General features: G+C 42.0%; 1 protein-coding gene across 10 annotated transcripts in view; it reads left to right on the top strand.

Moving 5' to 3' along the window:
* The window catches only part of Arhgap21 (Rho GTPase activating protein 21), a 119,329-nt gene that overhangs the window by 22,414 nt on the left and 75,241 nt on the right, over positions 1-21,674 (top strand). For 2 of the 10 annotated variants that reach the window (XM_029536913.1, XM_029536907.1), the window contains exon 1: positions 3,438-3,601. The exons of 6 other annotated variants lie outside the window; for them this stretch is intronic. In XM_029536913.1, coding sequence (XP_029392773.1) covers positions 3,518-3,601 — 84 coding nt within the window. In that variant the 5' untranslated portion in view covers positions 3,438-3,517. Of the gene's footprint in view, positions 1-3,437; positions 3,602-21,674 lie in introns of those variants that run through there. 2 more of the 10 variants (XM_029536914.1, XM_029536908.1) reach the window with 1 other exon arrangement.

Here is a 21,674-nt window from a genome sequence, read left to right as displayed (position 1 = left end):
CCTGCCTCTGCCTCCCGGGTGCTGGGATTAAAGGCCTGCGCCACCAGGCCCGGCTCACATATGCCTTTCAAAACTTACTATACTTTGATTTTCCTTCTTTAGTTTCCTCTTAAATCCGTTAGACACAAACCTGTATCATCAATGTTTTGCTTATTTTCTGGTATTATTTTCTAGATCAATTTTCTGTGCTGTTACAGCCCAGGATCTGGAATCAACCATTGTTTCAGGACATCCTGGTGTCTTGACACAGTATTTCAAGACTTCACTTCCCTATTAGAGATGTTCATTCCTAATGAGTTGACTTTGAGGCTTTTCACACAAACACATACTCAGAAAACTGCAGAATTGTACCCAGGATGCCCTAGAACCCTGTATAATTGTCTAAACTCAGACAGTGGTAATGATATTGCTATAGTATTGTTATGAAATTATAGACCCATTTACTGTATTTTTTTTTTTAAGATAATGATACTCTTTGAATAATACTATTTCCTTTCAAATTCAAGATTTGGAGGTTGGTATTGTTTTCCACAAAGGGCTCTCTGTGTAGCCTCAATTATCTTGAAACTCACTATGTAGACCAGGTCTGTCTCCCCACTCACAGAGATCCTACTGCCTCTGTGCCTTGTGTGCTGAGTTTAAAGACATGCAGCACCTCACTTGGCAGAGTTTTTGTTTAATGTCTTTGGTATTACATTCTGTTTCTCTTGATCCCCAGGGATTTAATTTTATCCCAAACAGCATACACAATAATCTAGGAAAAAAAAAATAGTAGTCCCTAATGAATGTAATTACTGAGAAGGTACAAAGTTCTTTCTCTTTCTCTACCACCCTTCCTGTTTTCTTAGTTGTACCGAATCTTCTCCGTCCAACTGTCAGGAACCACACAGAGCTCCACTTTCTTCCCTTCGCATTCTTTTAGTGTTGGTTCTAAAATACCTCCTGTCATGTGTTCGTCTGCTTCCCAAGCCCTTGCTGCTGTGGTGTTTTGACACAGGGTCCTTCTTTGTAGCTACACTGGCCTGTGGTGTACTCTGCAGCCCAGGCTGAAACACCTTAAGTCTGATGCTCAGACTGGGTTAGGGTGTAAAGGATGTTGTGGAAAAGTCAGATGGCCATGTGATTTTATTTCCATAAGTGCTTTGCTCTTTCTGCCTCTGTTACTAAAGGTGGCTTTGTTGATTACTTTTCGGTGCTGTGGTAAAACACCATGACCAGAGTTGACTTATGGGCTGGGCTGCGGTGGCACTAGGGAGGCAGAGGCAGGAGGACTCTGATTTTAAGGCCAGCCTGGTCTACAGAGTGAGTTCCACTCTGTACTGGACAGCCAGGACTATACAGAGAAACTCTGTCTGTCTGTCTGTGTGAAAGAAAACAAAAAAAAAGAAAACAAAGTTGAAGCAGGGCGTGGTGGCACACGCCTTTAATCCCAGCAGAGGCAGAGGCAGGCGGATTTCTGAGTTCGAGGCCAGCCTGATCTACAAAGTGAGTTCCAGGACAGCCAAGGGCTATACAGAGAAACCCTGTCTCGAAAAACCAAAAAAAAAAAAAAAGAAAAAAAACAAAGTTGACATAGGGAAGGAAGAATTTATTTGTGTTTAACTGTTTACAGTCCATGCAGGGAGTCCACGATGGTGGCAGCCGTGGAGCAGACAGCCAGAGCAGACGCTGAGAGGTTTTGTCTTTCACTTACACCACCAAGCAGGAAGCAGACTAGAAGTGGGGCAGGGGCGCTCTCACAGCGTGTGTTCTTCCAGCCAGAGTCCACCTCACAGCCTTCACAGCCGCCCCAAATGGCACCACCAAGAGTGGACCAAGGCTCACACCCAGGAGCCATGGCGACATTGCTCATTGCAATCCCCACAGAGGCTGCAGTGTCACCTTTGTAGTGATGGCTGTACCGAGGCTTTCCCTTCCTAGGTCAGATGTTTTTATTTCAGAAAAGCACAATGAACTTAACTCCTTGTACATACACTCTGGGTTTTTAAGGGACTGTATTATGTGCCCATTGAAACATCTGTATTTTCAGGATCATCACATTCTCTTGTACCTCCCCAGCTCACGGATTACCTTTGATTTTGTTTCTTTTCTTTTCTTTTTTTTTTTTCTTTTGAGTTTTATCATCTTATTTCTGAGTTGGTGTAGTTTGGAAGCAAACTTATTTGACCAAAGGATTGATTGTTTTAACCCAGTTCTAGCTCATATCCCATGTGCTATAGAACTAATGGAAACATACTTTGAGAAACCATATCCTGACAGAAAGCAGCGAAGGAAGTGATGTAGCCTGTATAGTCCTATGAGTAACTGGTTTAAAATATTCTTTTGTTAATCCTGTGGAGCAAGACTGCAGAAGAGTGGCAGAATGGAGGAGAGACCAACCTGGGAGAAGCCAATGGGAATCTCATTTAGGAGGAGACCACGGACAAAGAAAAGAACTGTGTTTTAGAGATGTCAAACTTGGTGGCTGGGTAGAGAGAAGGGGCTCAGGAGGCTGTTTCTGTTTTGGTAACCAGGGGCTTGAATTGTGCTGTCATTATGTAGATGAGAAGATTATTGGGGCTGGGAGGCTGGGAGAGGGAAGATAATGAACCCTGTTTGGGGCAAGCAGTGCTAGGCCTCTAGGTACCCATGCTTAGCAAGGGTTCAGTCATGCAGATTGAAGCTTGGGAGAAAGGGTTGGAGAGGGTTGGAGTCATTCATAGTCATGAGCCTGGACGATGACATCATCTAGGGAGAGCGCAAGAAAGGAGAAAGTGGGTCAAGGAGAGAATTCTAACTTAGATAAGAAGGGAAGCCAGTCTTGGGAATATTAATAAGAATGATTGGGTGTTCTGTTTTAATCTTGTTATACTTTTTCATGCTGAAAAGCCCATGCAGGTGTTACCCATTTTACCGGTGTGTGAGTTGGAGTTCAAAGGTTAGACTGTCTGCTCCTTGTTGCACTTCTAGCAACAGCCATTGAGGAACACACTTTTTGAGCCACACTTTTCTCACCTCCTTCTTGGCCTCTTGCTAGGCAAGGAGTTACAGACATAGTATACAAAGTGGAGATGAGCTACACCTAGGGTGAGAGAGATGGAAGGCTGTTAGCAGTGTGAGGTGCTGCAGAGAGATGAAGAAGGATGGGGATTCTAGCTCGCTTTATACTGAGTAAAGACATCAGTTCCTGTGTGTGAATTGGTTTGCTGTAGGATGTAGATAGTATGGTTATTTTATTGTACCATTATCCTAAGCTGTGCTTTTATTGACTAAGTAAATGACAGCTCATAATTCCCCCAAAGAAGAAGATAACAATCGTTAAACAACCAAAGTGATGCTAAATACAGACCAAGACAGGCTCTACTGCATGATGTAACAATATCCTAGTGTTTGGGAGGTGATGCAGCCCGGGCCCGCTTCTGACTATGCTCAGACAGGAAAGGGAGGGGAAGAGCCTCTGTGAGCACTTGACTGCAGAGGGAGCGCTGCTTGCTGACAAAAGCTGAGTCAGAGGATGAAGGCTGCGCACTAGGCAGACATGGCCCAGTTCAGGCTGCTGGACTGCATGATAAACCACAATTGGAGTTTACTGTGCAATCTCTACTGTGCATGGAATGGCCAGGTTTGTCTGATGGATACATAGTTTTGCTTTTTAATTTGAGACTGCTGTAACTGTAGAGGAAAGAAAATGCTTGATATGAGAGCATTGCCTTTTGTTACAATCATCTTTTGTTTCTTTTGAGTTAAATAGTTTTTTTAACATAGCATATGGTAAGTCTGATGATCTGAGTTACTCTGAAAGACTGCAGTTAGCACAGTCAATGCTGTTGTGGGGCACTAGGCTGTTGGGGAGGGGAAGTGGTACTGAATTACTTAATTTAAAACTAATAAATGAGAAGACAATCACAGCTTTTCCAAGGAGCTTAAGATTATGTTAATAAGGTAGCAGAAAGAGTTTGGAATGAACTGCCTTTGAGCAAGCTTTTTATTTTCAGTAAAATATGGTTCTGGATTTCTTTCATACTGAATGAAGTTCCTTTCTGAGCTTTTTCATGTTATGAGCTGGGCTTTTATGAAAACTATTGTTTTGTAGTACAGAAAACTTGCTGGGCATATTTTTAAGAATACCTGTCTGTTCTTGAGTGCTCTCTAAGAAGCTAGCTAGCCTTCCTCTGCACAACCCCAGCAGCACTGTTATCAGGTAGAGACCTCTTCAGTAAGTCGTAAATCGTGCTGTACATGCTCAGCCTAATGGCTTGGCTTTTCTAACACAGAAAGTCCAGCCACACCCCAGCCGTGTCTCAGTTCTTGCACAGGCCAGACACAAACTTCCTAGACGGAAAGACTTGATATTAGTTGCAAGCAGGATCTTAGCATCTCAGTTCTTCAGTATGCCCTTTTGTTGTTGTTGTTTTTTGGTCTAGAAAATAGTTTCATAGTGTCTGTTTTTCCAGGTTAAGATTGATTCCTCATTGCACTTCCTATTACTCTCCCTAATGGATTCACATTACCATATGGGTTTTACATGGTTACTCAAAGACTAAAAGAAGATAGATACTGCAATTATCTTAACATTTAAAATTCATGCTATCAGGAGCCTAGCAAAGCTGAAACTTGAGCTCTGTGTTATATATACATGCTTTGTAACTACCTCTCAGCCTATAGTCTTACCAGGAAACGTTCTTGTTTGATGTCTGAACCCCAGAGGAGTGTTAACTGTGCCCTAGATGCTTTGGATGGGTTGGTGCAGCTGCTGATACTGAGTGCTTTGTGTGTGCCTTGGCCTGAGGGTTGCCAGCGTTTCCTTCCCTGTGGTTTTGATCTGACAGTAAGCCATTAGCTAGTAGCTTCTCTTGTAGAGTATAGCCTAAGTAAAAATGGCATAGGACACCATCTTCAGTGATATTGATGCCACTACTTAAATATATTTAATGGAAGTCACAGATGTAGGCCTCTGAGGCCAGGCAATGGGAGTATGAAAGGAGACTAGTTGGTTGTGATGGCACACATTTGTAATCCAGCACTTGGGTGCAGAGGCAGGAGGATCAGGAGCCAAGGTCAGCCTGAGATTAAAAAGTTAAGAGACATGCATAGAGGTGGGGATTAGAGACTGTCTTCAAACAGGGGAGCAAGCTCTAGGAAACAGCTCCTGTGCTGGACCTGGTGTCCACAGATACTGCCGGTGTGTGTTTATGTATATAATATGCATAGCTGGTGCTGTCCCAGATCAGAAGAGGGGGTTGGGTCCCCTGGAACTGGAGTCATGGATGGTTGTGAGCCACTGTGTGTTGGTGCTGGGGACTGAACCCAGCAATGAGTGTTCTTAATTTCTGAGCTTTCTCTATAGCCCCTCAAGATACTTTATTTTTAAAAAAGTTAAATTTTTAGATTTGCATGTGAACTTGTCTTATATTTTAAACATTGATGACTTATTAAAGAATACCAAAACAGTAGGATCTGAAGCAAACACATCTGGTGGGCAGATGTGGCTCTAGGCTTCCTGGATACAACTTGTGATTTATAGTAGACTTAGGATAGCTCTTGGTTCCCTCGACTTTACCATTGAAATTAACCTGCTCCCAAGAATGTTGTAGGATAAAAGCATAATAGGATAATGTGGCATTGATAAGTGTGGAGGATGTGGAAGAAATGGAGTGAATGCAGTGCTTGAAGAGAAGAGGGAAACACACTGGACACAAAGGAATGATATGCTGGGAATCAGGAAATGCCACCACAGAGCAGAATGCTGGCCTCTGTGGCACACTGAGAATTCTGATCTAGGTCCTGTTAGTTGCTGAACATGTCACTGCTATAGGGAGGCAGGATAGTGGAGTAGAATGCTAAGTTCAGTGCCCAAAGCCACTGAAGGCAGAGGTGATGCTGGCTGTGATGCCCACAAGCTGCTGCCTCCCCTCACTCACTCCAATAGCTTGGCTATCAGGGATCACTCCAAGCAAGGGAGCTTGGTTCAGCATTGAGCACAGTGCCTGGCACATTAGTTATATTTGATACATACTTATTGTTAATGTATCCTAGATTGATATAGGGTACAAAAAGAGAACATATGAGTCATGTTATAAATAAAGAAAATTAAGTTGTCAGTAAATTGAATGGTTACGTGTAGAACATTGGAAATATAAGCTATTGAATGGTTACGTGTAGAACATTGTTAATATAAGCTAACTGATTTATGCATTTTGGTGACTCAGCTATCACTCCTTTAACGTTTGGCATGTGTACGGCCAGTGTTCTCAAGTGCTTTGGAGCAGTTCATTTCCTTTAATAACTGTACTCATACTACGAACCTTCCCCCCAATTTTTAAGGCTCCATTAAAACAATTATATTTTTAATGTGTGTGTGTGTGTGTGTGTGTGTGTGTGTGCGCGTGTGTGTGTGTGTGTGTGTAAAAGTGTTGAGTTCAGGTACTCACGGAGGCCGAGAGAGGATGTGGGCTTTCCCTGGAGCAGGAGTTAAAAGTGGTTGTGAGCTGCCCTCTGTAGGTGCTGGGAACCAAATTTAGGTCCTCTGCAAGATCAACAAGAAATCTTAACTGCTGGGCCATCTCTCTAGTCCCCAGGGCTTTGCTTTTTATAGTCTAGCTAGAAAATCTATAATTTTAATTACATTTGTTGGACATTTAAATTGCTTCTTTGTATATTTTTAGGTGTGTGTGTGTGTGTGTACTAGCTGTGTGCATATATGTGTGCATATGCATAATATCCTTGTCCAAGAAAGCCAGTAACCTTTTAGTTTTATATTTCAGTAACACAGAAGGTATTTAATTACTACTGTTTGAATCACCTAGGGAGTCCCAGAGGGACTTTAGGCAAAAATCCTAAAGGTTTTGTTTCATAGTGGGCATTTATAGTGCTATAAATGGGCTGGCTGTCTCCTTAGCCTGACCTCCAGGACAGCCCTGTTTATAGCTCTGGAGGTTCGCTTCTGGAGTCTCTTGTCTGCTCATTCTGTTTGCTGCTCACTTGCACACAAATGTCTCTGTTAAGAAGATGACTAGGTGACATCAGTTGGAAGAGGCATGGGACAACAGCCTAGTGAACAGGTACAGTACGAACACAGGTCGGACTTGCAGGGGACATGGGAATGGAGGAACAGAGTTGTTAAGTCCAAACTGAACAGCTGTGTGTAACCAGTGGTACTTGAGAACTGCTGGTCTCAAGCTGGAGGATGAAGAAGCAGCCATCCATTAGCTCGAAGATTCCCTCCACCATAGGGAGCCGGCACAATGATGAAAGCAGCCACAAGGAATTTAGTTCAGTATTTTCAGAGTGATTAAAAATAGAACCCAGGCATTTTAAATATTTAACCTTGTTTAGTACTTCTGATAGCTCCATGGTGATCGTGTAACCATCACATTCCTGTTTTTGCAGGAACCTGATGCAGTGGTAGGTTTAGTCACTTGCCCAGATTCCCACAGCTGGGACAATGCAAATTAGGGTGCACTGAGAGTCAAGCTCAGCTGAGCAGGGATTGCAGCTGTGCACCAGCTGTTAGACTAATTTGGTTCTTTCCAGGACTTCTAAATTCTAATTCTAACAAAATAAAATTCACTTTACATGCTGTTGTATGTTTGAGACATGATGCCTTAATTCTGCTTTATACCATGGTTAATGGTTAAGTGGTGGTCGATAAGGCAACTTCCTAATAGCCTTGAGTTGAGAAAATGGGTGGGAAGTTCTTCACGTGGAATGAACTTCACTTGGTGCATTAAAGAGTGAAGGACTTGGTTTTCTTGTAGTTATGCAAACACAAGCAAGTGTAGCACCTAGAAGGCCTGAGAATATTTTTGTCTAAATGTAGTGTGTTCTTGGCTTATACTGTATTTTCTCTTAGTTGAAGAAAATCGGGCTCAGTAATTCATCAGGCTTTGCGGTAGGAGCCACAAGGTTGCGTTCAGAATGTTTAAGAAGTAGCATGTTCAGAGCTGTAGACTAAGTCAGTAACCACAACAGGAAGGAGAAAGGATGGCTCGGGACACTAGGCCAGCAAATCTCTCTTCTAGTCATCTTGCTGCACATATCCCATTCCTTTCTCTTCCATCACAGACCACTTTACAACTTTGTCCACTCATCTACCATTGGCCCTGCAGCCACCTCCTCACAACAGTGTCCTTAGCTTACTGAGATTCGCCTCTCCTGTGACATTTCCTTCATTCTTTGAAGCAGGTGGAAGCTAAGGTTGGGTCATTCAGGAACAATGTGTTTAATTACCCCTTTCTTTCATTTCTGGCTTAGGCCTTTGGAATGGTTATGATTGCGCCTCTGTTGTTTTCTGTGATCACCTGCTTCCCACTTCCCCCGTTGCTCTATCACAAGGCTGTATCTTCATTCTTAGGGCTTGCTGTCCTGAAGAGGAAGACAGCCCTCTTAGCATCTTGGCAGACTGGTGCTACCTTGGTAATGAAGCATCCTCGGACTCCTTTGCTGATTCTGTTAGCCCCTGTTTTCTTTTGTAATATATTGATCTAGTCCTGAATGTCCAGTTCCTGAGCCTTCCGTCATGATTGTAACAGTTCTGACACCTCTGTTTAATATGAAGTCTCATTTTGGCCAGGCTTCTTAGTTCTTGCCCAGTGGGTATGTGAGCCTCCCTTTCCATCACCCTCTCCCTGTCCCATCCCCTCAACTATTCTCCATAGCTAACTTGTCATAAGCCAGTGGGGATTAGCAGGGGTCTTTAGTTCTTGGGAAATAAAAGCCCCTTCCCCTTTCGACTTGGCCTTGTTTCTAGCTTGTATTAGGCAGGGCAGATCACTTCCAGTCCAGAGTGGGTTCTCCATTAGTGGGCAGTGCTCTTGAGTATTTTACTTGGCATACCATGACTTACTGGGTTTCGCCCTCTCTTTTGTTCCCAGTCTTGTGTGCTCTCCAGGGACTGGCCACCATCCTTTTAAGAGGGTCATCTTTCTTTAGGCAGACTCGCCCTGGCTTGTTGAGCCTGGGCTTTGTATGGGGCAGAATCCTGCCCCAAGCATCTACATGGCTTTCTGGTCTGTTACTTAGTTGTCTGCTCTGTGAACTTAGTCTTTCCTGCCTGGATTCTTGTTCCCTGTGCCCAGGTCTTACAAACTCTGCTATAAGCTGGGGCGGCCTAGGGCTCATTTCATCTCTCAGGGTTCAGTGCCTGAGAGATCCCTGCTGATCTCTGTCATGGCCTCATAGATGCTATGTGAGCTTGGTTGTTTCTGTGGTACAGTGTTACTTATTGCTTGAGTAGCAGATTGCCTCTCCAACTCAATGACTAGCACAGTGATTATTAGCTCAGTGTCTTGGCGGGTTAGAAATAGAAGCATGCTTTCTTAGGGTTTCTTGCTTGGCCCTAGTGCTTCATTTGCCTGGAGAAGCACTGCTCCCAGGCCCATCCCTGTTCTTGACTTCAGAGGTTATGAAGCTGAGAGCCGTAGTTATTTTTTTCTTTTCTTTTCTTTGTTAAAAGTGGTGATTTCATTTTACTTATTTTTATTTTTAATGTGTGTGCTTGTCTGCATGTATGTAGACATGTGGAATGTATCACGTGGAATGCCTGGTACCTACAGAGGCCAGAAGAAGGTTTCTGTCAGATTCCCTGGAACTGGGGTTATGGATGGCTGTGAGCTGTCATGTGGGTGCTAGGAACCAAACCCTGGATCTTGACAAGAACAGGGAGAAGCATCTTTCCAGCCCCTCCTCCCTCCCCTCACACAGGCCTTAGTTCTCAAGCTGGCTGCTGGGTGGAAGGCATCTTCAATTTTGTGTTTTGTGCTATATGATCCTTTCCAAAGAGAGTTCCGTTTTCCACATGGCAGTTTGTTTGTAAGGGAGAAGAAGCAGGGACTGTGGGTAAGACAAAGGTGGCAGTGTTTTGGAATCTAACCTTGGAAGTGACATTCCATCACTTTATGGAATCCCATTCTTCAGAGGCTAATCACTAGGTACAACCCACACTCAAGGGAGGGGTTTGTGCATAGACAGGAATGCCAGAAGGTGGGGCGATTGGTTAGAGTCCATTGCAGAGTTGGGGAGTGTGTTGGAAATCTCTCCCATATCCCTGGTTTATGAGGAGGCTCACAGATCAGAATCTGTAGTATTCTGCTCTGGTAGATAATCACAGCGAACAGACACAAAAGCAAATCAGCAAAGAGGGAAGGAAAGGAGGCTGGTACAAAGGTCAGTGAAACCACACACAGCTTCCAAGAGGCCTCCTGTGGTAAAGTCACACAGGATGTGCTTAATTGCTTCAGCAACAGACTGTTAATGCTGCGTGTGTAAAGTGCACCAGAGAAACTCATTCGAGGTGAGATTTTTTTTTTTTAAACTGGAAGACTTTTGCCTAGAATATACCAAAATTCTAGACTCCTAGAAAGAATGAAGGCGCTTAACGTAGAGTACTGCACCCCACAGGTTAGGCAAAGCAAGCCACTCTCATCAGCAACAGTTGATGGGAACATTCTTCAAATCCAAACAGCATGGCACCTATAGTCACCTTACAAGCGAGCATCTGTAAGGTCTGGTGCGTTAAGTCTTCTGAGTAAGATGGAGTTGAAGTTTCATCTTACCACACATCATAGTAACCACTCAAAATATTTTGTCAAAGCCAGGTGTGGTGGTGCATGCTTGTGATTCTAACTTGCAAGAGATTGAGTCAAGAAGAAAGCCAGGTCCATGCTAGACTGTATACACCTAGACTGTATAGAATAAAATAAATTACCTAATTTCTTTTAATACAGTGTTAAAAACTCATAGTTGGAATACTGTTTCCTAATTTTTATGTTTTAGTAGTCTCTTTATGTAAACAAAACAGGTTAATACAAATTATAAGGTCTTGTATTTTTTCAGCAGTTTATAAGGACTAAACATAACTATTTAATATTAACTTTTCTACATAAACAGTGTTTACTTTGGATATAAAGAGTTTTCAAGACAATAGCTTCTAAGTAGCTATTGGTAGGAATCAACAAGAGCTGGGGATCTGGCTCACTTGGTAAAGTAATTGTTTCACAAGCATGAAGACCTGACTTTGATTCCCCAGAACCAATGTGAAAATTGTTGTGGTGGTGCACACTTGTATCCTGGTCCTGTGAGGCAGGGACAGATAGACAGACCTCTGAGGCTCATTGAACAGCCATTCTTGCCCGATTTTTGACTTCTAGATCAATAGTATACCCTCCCCGAAAGAGGCACACACAGGGTTTTGTTCCAGCCTGTGCGCGCACACACACATGCACACACACATACACCCCCCCCCCCAAATGAATGAAAATCAACCTTCAAAACATAGGAATAGCTGGGGATGCAGGTGAGTTGGTAGAATGCCAGTCTAACATGCTGGAGGCCTGGGTCTACCCTTGTACCATCTTAAACTGGGATGGTGGCATCCAACACTCCAGAGGCAAAGCAGGATGCTCAGGAGTTCCAGGCCATTCTCTTTCCTAGCCAACCTGGATTATATAAGGTCCTGTCTAAAAATAGAAACAAAACCAGAAAACCCCAAAACTACTTTATAAGAAGATTCTTGTTCTTCTTTCACAAGAAGAATCAGCTTTTAGTTATTTAAGCCCAATTTTGAAAAAAAAAAAATCTCTTATATAATCTCATCAGAAAAATATACCAAGAAATGTCCATATTTTGTATTCACCCTGTGACTTTATCTACTCCCTTGTGTCTGGTATCTGTCATCACAGACTGGTCATTCCTAAATACGTAGGTTACTCTCCTGAACACAGATTTGTTTTCACATTAACTATAAAGGCTCTGCGCATACCCCTTATGGTGCTCTGGGCCCTGCATCCAACATTTGCTGACCCTCAGCAGAAAGAGCGTATTGGCACTAACAACAGCCCAGCATTTGGTTCTGGAGAAGCACCCTCATTAACCAGCATGGCCCATGGATTCAGCTATAGTGTTTTCATGATCCAATTGTAAAATAAACACTTCCTGCACTTGGAGTTTTTTACTTCACTGGGTTTTCAGTAAGTTTGATCCCAAAATGATACCTTTGAAAGTGCATGGAGAAATTGTGTATTTCCACAATGGAGACAGGACAGCAGGAATCTTGGGGGATTGTTTTAGTGGATGAGGCACATGCAAGCACGAGAACCAGGATTTAGGTCCTCAGCGCGCGCGCGCGCGCGCGCACACACACACACACACACACACACTCCATCTCCTTGGTGCTTCCCCCCCAGGGAACCTTGCATTTCTAGTTAACTGCTCCAAGGTCAACCCACTCCACTGTTAGGGCCCATCCCAGTGCTGTGACTAATCAGATTATAAAACCTTTCTATCCTACTGTGGTTTGGGCATTATCTCCTTTGTGAACCCAAAGGCAGCCATCCTCAGAGATAACCTTGGGTATCTGGTGCTCTTTCCAACCCTTGGGGGATTTTGTTTTGTTTTGTTTTCTGCTACCAAGAGTTAAGACATTCCTGTCAATGAGAATTGCATTTTGAATTTCAATGACACCACATACTTTTGTCTTAAAGGAGCAGAGACTGTGTTCTCTTCTGTTATTTACAGTAAAGGAGTCTAAGAAGAGTTTAAGGTGCTTAAGTCAAAGAAAACCATTTTCATTTTAGCATATTTGTAAAAATTAAGAAAATCCTAATGCTGATTTGAACACAACAGCCCCCTGCTGTGGATGGATTTTTTTTCCCTCTATTTTATGTTTAGCACTTTGAAATGGAAAACAAATAAATTGTTTATATGTTAACAAGATGCCCATTCTCAGGAATCTGTCCTGTGTTATTCTCTTGGTTTTTCAGACACTGGCTTACAAAGTAGTAGTAGTGTAATAGAGACGCCCAGGGACCATATAAAAATGACCAAGCTTTAGAGACTACTTGCTGTTCTTGCAGAGAAACAAAGTTCAGTTTCTAGCACCCTTGTAGGCAGCTAAAAAATACCTGTAACTCCAGTTCCAGAAGATCCTATGCCTTCTTCTGGACTATGGAGGCACTATTATTCATACCAGCACTGACGTGTATGTAAAGCCACACAGACAGACAGACACATAGACACACAGACACACACAACCTAATTTAAAAAATTCTTTTAAAAAAGATAGTGACTGTAGCCCAGTTTGGTGGTGCATGCCTTTAATCTCAACGCTCAGGAGGCCTCAGAATTTGAGGCTAGTCTCATCTGAGTGAGTTATAGGATAGCCCAGGGCTACACAGAGAAACTCTGTGCCCCAAAGAAAAATAACAACAAAAGATAGCCAACAGCATATATATCGAATTTAAGAGTTTAAATGAACAAAGTATGTTTTATTCATGTGATGGAATACTAGAGAGTTTTAAAAATAATATAGACATGTATGCTCATAGGGAAAGAGACATAAGTAGAAAAAAGTTAGAAAACTTCTAAAGTGTATATTTTCAAATGAAAAATGTCTGAGAGTATACATATAAACAAAATTCTGGCTTAGTTTTTCCCTAAAGAGGTGAGTTTTTCATCAACTTGAGTCACCTGTGAAGAAGGAACCTCGGTTGAGGGTTCCATCATTTGCCTGTGGACATATCATGAGGGTTCTTTTTTGGGTTTGTTTTCTTGATTAATAATTGATATAGGAGGGCCCTGTCCGCTGTGGGTAGTGCCACCACTGAGCTGGTGGTCCCCGGTTCTGTAAGAAAGCAAGATGAGCATGTCCCTGGGAGCAAGGCAGTAAGCAGCGTTCCTCCATGGCATTGCATCGCTCCTGCCCTTGCCCTGATTTCCCACACGCCCGGCTTCCAAGGCAACTCTTATAAAGGACAATTGACTTGATTGTTACAGGTTCAATGGTTCAGTCCATTATTACCAAAGCAGGAGCATGGCATCTGACAGGTTGTTGTTCTGGAAACCTGCTGTTCCTTGAGCAGTGGTTGGTAAGTGAATGGTTGCTCTTGTTGGGCTATATTTTACACATGTGAAAGCCACATGAGTATGTGCAGTGCCCAGCTTGATGACACGAAAGTTAAGCATGACTTCTAATTTGATGATTTGTGTCTACATAAAGGATAAAGAGGTAACTGTTTATTCTGAAAATGCAACTTGTTTTCAGCTTGAGAAGAAACAGAATCTTTATTCTCATTACAAAATAAGAACAGTGTGAGAACACTGCTTTTACAGGATCTGTTACTGTTACTTCTTTAACAAAATACATGTAAAAATACACAGATTCCTATTTTTCAGTTTCTGGTGTTGGTCTTCTTTGTTACAGTTTATTCCTGTTTATGTGTATGCGTTTGAGCACACATGTGACAGTCAGAAAATAACTCCCCCCGCCCCTGGTTTTTCAAGACAGGGTTTCTCTGTATAGCCCTGGCTGTCCTGGAACCCACTCTGTAGACCAGGCTGGCCTCGAACTCAGAGATCCACCTGCCTCTGCCTCCCAAGTGCTGGGATTAAAGGCGTGCGCCACCATGCCTGGCAGAAAGTAACTTTTAGGAGTCAGTTCTCTCCTATCATGTGGGTCTGGGGACCTGGATTCGGGTGGCTGACTGTGAAGGTACCTTTACTGGTTGTGATATTTCTCAAGCCCAATCTTTTTCATGTAATATAATGCTATATGTACTTATCATGAAAAAATTACAAAATATGTAAAATGGAGCAATTCCTAAATAAATTCTTCAGGTAGCTGTTTTCTTTTATATTACCCATGTTTTATTTAAACTTTAATTGATCACAGAAATTTAATTCAGTCTTTTGACTTTCTGTTAAGATTTTGTTTGGGGCACAGGAATAAGACAGGGGCTCTCCAGGGAGTGGCTCTGTGTCTTAGAGGTTATGTGCATAAATATGCAATTCCAATGTGCTGGCAGTGCCTTACAGTACCTGACACCTACAGTGAAGAACTGGGGAAGTCAGAGTGTTGGACTTTTGTGCTGAGGAAAGAAAAATGACTCAGGTAACCCAGAAAGACATTTCAAAACAGACGCGACTTAGACATACTGTGTGCCATTCCAGCCTGAGGTGAATGTGCCCGTTCATGTCTGTTATGCAGAAAATCCTGACATTGTTCTGTAAAATAGTAAAGGCCTGTGTGCATGAGAGAGAGGTAGGTGGGGGTGGGGGAGAGAAGCTCATATCTTCTTTTCTTTAGCATTACACATTGGGTATCTTCCCAACCCTGATAGCGGTTCACTCTCATGACTTTAGTAGCTCTGTCATAATCACTGTTTGTTATTACTGTCTAACATAGGTTTGTTTCTTTATTATTATGGAGATAAATAGGTGAGCTTGACCCACCCCTGGAAAATGCTTGACTATTGACTCACATACCTACCCCCTGAACCTTTTACTCACTTCAACTTCAATTTGTTATTGTATTAGGATCAAGTTAAGGGGGGTGGGGGACAGCAGGAGAACTTTGCTTTTGAAGAGCATTGTTCATGAGAGGATTAGCTGAACTTTAGATACTGAGGTAACTTCAGAAATCCTTATCACATTGAAACTGCAGACATTCATGGTGTTTTTCCTTTCTAGTGTGAAAGTCTCATCGAAAGATATTTCAGGAAGTCTAACTTTGCAATGGAGAGGATAATGTATCACAGTGTTGTAGTTAGATAGGAACAGGGGTGTTGGTTGAACTACACTTGTGTGACAAACTTTTCCTGGGGAGAAACAATACTTACCCTGAATAGGGAACCCATGACAAACCAAAGTCAGGATACCACTGAAGTCCAGTGTGGTGGACCCCTGAGTTTTGTTGGAGTTACAGGAGTACGGGTTAGGGGTTTCTTACAGGGGCAGAAATGACTAAAAGACCCAAAGAACTAGGGTAGTTAGAGTATGGCATCATCAAGGTCCACCCCAGCAGGGTGATGGACCCCAGCAGCCCAACAGATTGGAGTGTCCTTTCCCAGTGACTGGTCTAAAACTCTCAGGGTCTGCATCATAGCTCAGCTTCTCTGGTCAGTTCAGTTCCCATCAGACTCATCTTTGTAGCTTTGTAGCTTAGCTTCCTTCAGTCTGAGAGGACTTTTAGCCTTTATTTGCTTACTCTGGCCAAGGATGAGCCTCAAGAATCTGGTCAGTTTCAGGAACTTCCTGAAGCAGTTTTGAGGTCCCCCCCCCAAAACACTTAATTGGGGCTGGTTTACAGGTTCGGAGGTTCAGTTTACCAAGGCCAGAACTTGGCAGCATCCAGGCAGGAGGAGCTGAGAGTTCTACATCTTCGTCTGAAGGCTGCTAGCAAAGTACTCCAATTTTGAGTTGTTTATCTTCCTGGCTAAAGAGTTTCCCTGTAGGATTCAATGTTTCAACCTAAGAGGAAACTGTTGTTACACAACAACTATCTTTCTTTCTTTCTTTCTTTCTTTCTTTCTTTCTTTCTTTCTTTCTTTCTTTCTTTCTTTCTTTCTTTCTTTCTTTCTTTCTTTCTTCACAACTTTCATTCTGCTATTGTATCTATGGTTAGGGAATACTTAGGAAAATTAGAAGGAATGGAAGTAAAATTACAGGGCCCAATTTTGGTAGTACGTTTGAAGTTGATGGACTGTAGATGCTCAGTGCAGTTGGTGAGGCTTTGAAAGTAAGCGTGGGCCGGGCAGTGGTGGTGCATGCCTTTAGTCCCAGCACTTGGGAGGCAGAGGCAGGCGGATCTCTTTGTTCGAGGACAGCCAGGGCTACACAGAGAAACCCTGTCTGGGGGGGGGGAGGAGTTGGGGGGGGGAGAAAGAAAGCAAGCAAGCATGGAACTGATTGTGCCAACTGTTATTGTAGAAAGCTGCACGTGTCTGCCCTGATGGAGTGCTGTGGGGTGGTGTCAATGCTGGCAATGCCAGTGTGGCTGGCTCTTGCTTACACTTTACAGTGTAGATCACTTCTTATCTTTAGACTCTCCCTGCCTTTAGGAAGTCACATGTTTGCCAAAAGGTAGGAAAGGAAAAACATTTGAACAGAAAAGCTAGTGGTTATTAATGTAGTGCCACAGCAGGACTTGTTGAGGAAGAACTCACTGAAGGCCTAAAATTGTGTTACCAGATTGTTTTTTGTGTTTTTTTTTTTTTGTGTGTGTGTTGTTGTTGTTGGTTTTTTTTCCTGTTTTAAACATGCATTACATTTGGCCACTCTAGGTGGTACTCCTTTAAGTCATTATCATTATAAACCTATTCCTAATTGAAAAGAATTTATTTTTTAACAGTTATGTACATGTATACAACATATGCTAAGTCATGTCCAACCCCAACACTCCCACATTCCGGTATCCACCTCTTTTCTTCCTTTGCCCTTCTCTCCCAGAGTCCACTTGAATTCAATTACTATTATCTGTCTGTATGCCCATGGACTGAGAGCCAAAATTTCTAGAAAATTTTGTTTTTTACATTTAGTTTGGAATTTTTGTTTCAAAGTTGTGGAATCCTTTTTTAAAAAACAATAAAATACCTGGAGTATACATCTCAATGAGAATAATTTTTCTTTTCAAATGTGATACATGTCTTGCAATGTTCTAATAATGTAGCAACTGTTCATTAAACTTCTGGCCTCCCATGTGCTGGTGTTTAATTATGATTAATGTTTAAATGTATATTGCAGTAACATATCTTCAGGCAGAAGCACATTGTCCTTTGTAAGTAGAATTTGGGCCTTCAGTTCTTTAGGAGTCAACCCTTTAGTGTGCTTACCTTATTCAAAATACCTTATAAAATTGACTTTTGTTAAAAGCTTAAGCTATAAACCGTTATAAGAAGAGTGAACAATTTCAATTTCCTCTGATGCAATACTAAGGGGTGTTTGCTTAGTTTCTATTAAATAAAATTCTGAGCACATCCCACACATGTACAGAGAGAGGTGATATTCTTGTCTTGTGCCTGTCTGGGTGGAAGATGGCAGACAGACCACATTGTTGTAGCTGATGGGGGCAACAGCCCAGCTCACATATTTCAAATTCACTGCATATTAACACTACATAGACATTTTAACCATCCAAGTTAACTTAAAAGATATACTGTTAAACATGTGTAAGTACCTTTAAGAATTCATAAAAAATACTTTGTTAATACCATGATTACTGTGTGTAATGTATTTCTGTACAGGCAGATGTTCCAAGGAATATTTAAAGTTTTTATTAGTGAAATAACTGGAGACACCATTTCCATTTACTGGACATTGGATAAATACAATGTAGGCTTTTTATAGTGGAACTGTATATAATAGAAATTAATGAACAATGTAGGCGTTGCTGGCTAGCCATGCCAGGAGACCCCTTTGTTTGTGGTAAGCACCTAAATCTTGTGTCTGTGCATCTTAATGAGCATTTTTAACAGCAGAAAGCAGTGGTAGAGGATGCCAAAACAGTGACTGGAAACATAGTGGAGATGCATTTTCATTTTGGCAGAGACTTCTCTCTTTTAAACTATAAGAAAATTATACAAATGACAGAGGACAGTAACATTTTTTTGTTCCAGACATAATTTTGAAAACTTTGTATTTTACTTTATTTTTAAAAATACATATTTTTCATTTATGTGTTGTGAATGCAGGGAGAAGGGAAACAAGCATGTGGAGGTCAGGGGACGGTTTTGTCAAGTTGGTTCTTTCTGTCCATTCCTTTACCTGGGTTCCTGGGTGTAATTCAGGTCACAGTGCTTGTGTGGCAAACACTTTGCCTGCTGAGTCATCTGGTCAGCCTCACTTTTTCTTTTAGGAAGCCAAATCACACTGTCACTGTTATCATATGAAGATATGTAGTATGCCACAAGGAGGACCAAGGAAGATAGGGGCGCCTAATTGAAATATGTCCTTACCACCAATAAAACAGCTCAGAGAGTGTGCCCAGAAAATAGTCTGAGGAGGTACTGTTGATTGTGAGAAGTACGTGGTACTTCTTGACGCTCTGTGACATGGTAATAAGTGTGTAATGTGAAAGTTAAGGAGAGGACGGGGACACCTCCCACAGCCAGAGCTAGTGTGCTTGTGCAGCACTCCCGAGGGCTCAAGCTTGCTGCATTTGTGGTTACTTTTGTTATGATATAAATTTGAAGTATTAAAGTGAGGATTTAGGAATCCATCTTTGAAAAGTTGGGGTCTAAACTTTGAAGAGAAAGAGGGAGTAGGGACACACCTAGGGAGAGTGCGAGAAAGGGTGGCTGCTTAGGTGTTAGGTGTCCTGAAAAGCAGAGGCCTGGACGGAAGGGCAGCCATGAGCCCAAGGCATGCAGTAGTTTAAGACTTCGAATGTGGGACCACAGCAAGGCAGCTTCTGAGATGCTGCAAACGAAAGCCCACCTGCATGATGACCTAAAGCTTGAGCTATTAGTGAAAATCCTGAGCACAGGTCCCCAATGGAGGAGCTAGAGAAAGGACCCAAGGAGCTGAAGGGGTTTTCAGCCCTATAGGAGGAACAACAATATCAACCAACCAGTACCCCAGAACTTCCAGGGACTAAACCACCAACCAAAGAGTACACAAGGAGGGACTCACGGCTCCAGCCATATATGTAGCAGAGGATGGCCTTGTGGGACATCAATGAGAGGAGAGGCCCTTGGTCTTGTGAAGGCTCTATGCTCCAGTATAGGGAGTGCCAGGACAGGAAGTGGGGTTTTCGGAGGGGAAATGAGGAAAGGGGACAAAATTTGAAATGTAAGTAAAGAAAATATCTAATAAAAAAAAATTGTAACTAAAAAAAAAAAAAAAAAAAGAGGTTGAGAGATGTATTCATTAATTTTCTGTTGCTGTGACAAACTACCATGACTAAAACAGCTTACAAAAGAGTGGTTTTATTTTGGCTTATGCTGTAGAGGGCTAAGAGTAGTCCATCATGGCTGGTTCTTACACACTATTTTGTGGGTGGAGTTTGAAAACATTATGATAATGAAAGAAACCTGACGCAAAAGGGCCACACATTGAATGGAATTATGTGCATTTCTATGAAATGTCCAACATAAGTGAAGTAGAATGAAGATTGTATAGCACTGAAAATTTACTGAATAAATGTCCCTGAGTTATAAAAAAAAAAAGAAGGAAGGAAGGAAGGAAGGAAGGAAGGAAGGAAGGAAGGAAAGACAGACAGACAGACAGACAGAAAGACAGACAGACAGACAGACAGACAGACAGACAGACAGACAAGAAAGAAAGAAAGAAAGAAAGAAAGAAAGAAAGAAAGAAAGAAAGAAAGAAAGAAAGAAAGAGACAGACAGACAGACAAGACAAGACTGACCCGCTCAAGGGTTTCATTTGCATTATTCCAGACAGAAGTTGCCCTGGTCTTCCAGCCCCAGGCTGTGAGTTCATTTCCTTTGTCCTAATAACTGTACTGTGAGCTAGAATCACTGTTTAGAAAAGTATGTGTGGGTACAGCAAGACACTTAGTGTCAAAGTTGCTCTCTGTTTTCACCTGGATTGACAAAAAGTCTGGAAGGAGCTCAATGTAAATAACAAGGGTAAAGATCTGAGTTTGATCCCCACACTGGGAAGAAAGCAGGTGTAGCTGGAACTTCTGTATTACACACACACACACACACACACACACACACCTCCCCCCCTCCCCACCCCCTGGGGAAGCAGAGACTGGTGGGACCCCCTGGGGGCTCTCTGGTTTGTAGCCTTCCTGGGTGAGTTCCTGACCTAAGGGGGGACTCTGTCTCAGACAATGGATGGCATCTCAGGAATGACACCCAAGGCCACCCTACCTGACTCACCTCTTCCTCTAGTTCTCACTCCTTTCTCCTCTGACCCATATAAACTGTCAAATAAAACATTTAAGTTAAAAAAAGGATTTACCAGCAAGATGCTTTCAAGCACACTTGGCATATACAGATTATCTCTCTAATTTCTGGAGAAATTAGTTTAGAGATAAGCAACATCTAAATACTCAACACTGTCTTATTCTATGGTGTGTATTGGAGAAAGAAGGGGAGCTCATTGCTTAGTAGCTTCTAGTTTTGAGAAATTACTCAACCATCACACTTAGCATATAAACAGTTTGGGCTGGCAGTCAGTAATAGAGTACTTGCCAAGCATGTTTGAGGTCCTGGGTTCAATCTCCAACACTGAAAAAATAATCAGTAAAAAATTTTAGATATTTAGGTTTTGTTTTTCTTAGACAAAAATCATGTTTTTACATTTGATCTCAGTATCTGAACGTTAATACTTTAAATAATCTTTGTGTTAGTGAAACATGTAATTTTATTTTACAAAAGTAATTTGTTTACTTTCAAGGTGCTATTTTAAGCATTATATATATACTTTGCACTCATCACAGGACTTAAAGATGATAATACATGTCTGCTGTGTCAGCACTTGGGAGGGCAATAGATCAGTTTAGAGTCATGGGGTTGGGAGAACAAATTCAAGGTCAGCTTAGGCTACATGAGATCCTGCCTTGAAAAAAATATTAAAAACTATCTTTGAAATGATAGATAATAATGACACAAACAGGCTTATGATGGAGTTATTTATTTAGGTTGACAATTCTTTATCCAGAATTCCTGGACCAGAGTGTACTCGATTTTTTTCTTTCTCCTTTTGGTAGAATAGGATGGATCCTAATGTAAACCCTGTGTGTGCCCCTTGCACACAATGTCTGGAAGTGCAGTATTTCTAGTTTCCTGAGGTCTATCATGTAAAGTATGGTGTTTTCTACTTCTGTTGTCTATCATATAAATACTCAAAGTTTTAGATAGTGGAAGGCATTAGACTTTTGAATTAGTGGTAACTTAATCATCCTCAGAGCAAATCATTCAAGGCAGAAACGCTTTAAGAAGCTTGGTGACCAT

The sequence above is a fragment of the Mus pahari genome, chromosome 3 (assembly GCF_900095145.1).
Source record: "Mus pahari chromosome 3, PAHARI_EIJ_v1.1, whole genome shotgun sequence".
In the NCBI taxonomy this organism is placed as follows: domain Eukaryota; kingdom Metazoa; phylum Chordata; class Mammalia; order Rodentia; family Muridae; genus Mus; species Mus pahari.
Note: the sequence above shows the minus strand (reverse complement) of the source record. Positions and strands in the feature narration are given on the sequence as shown.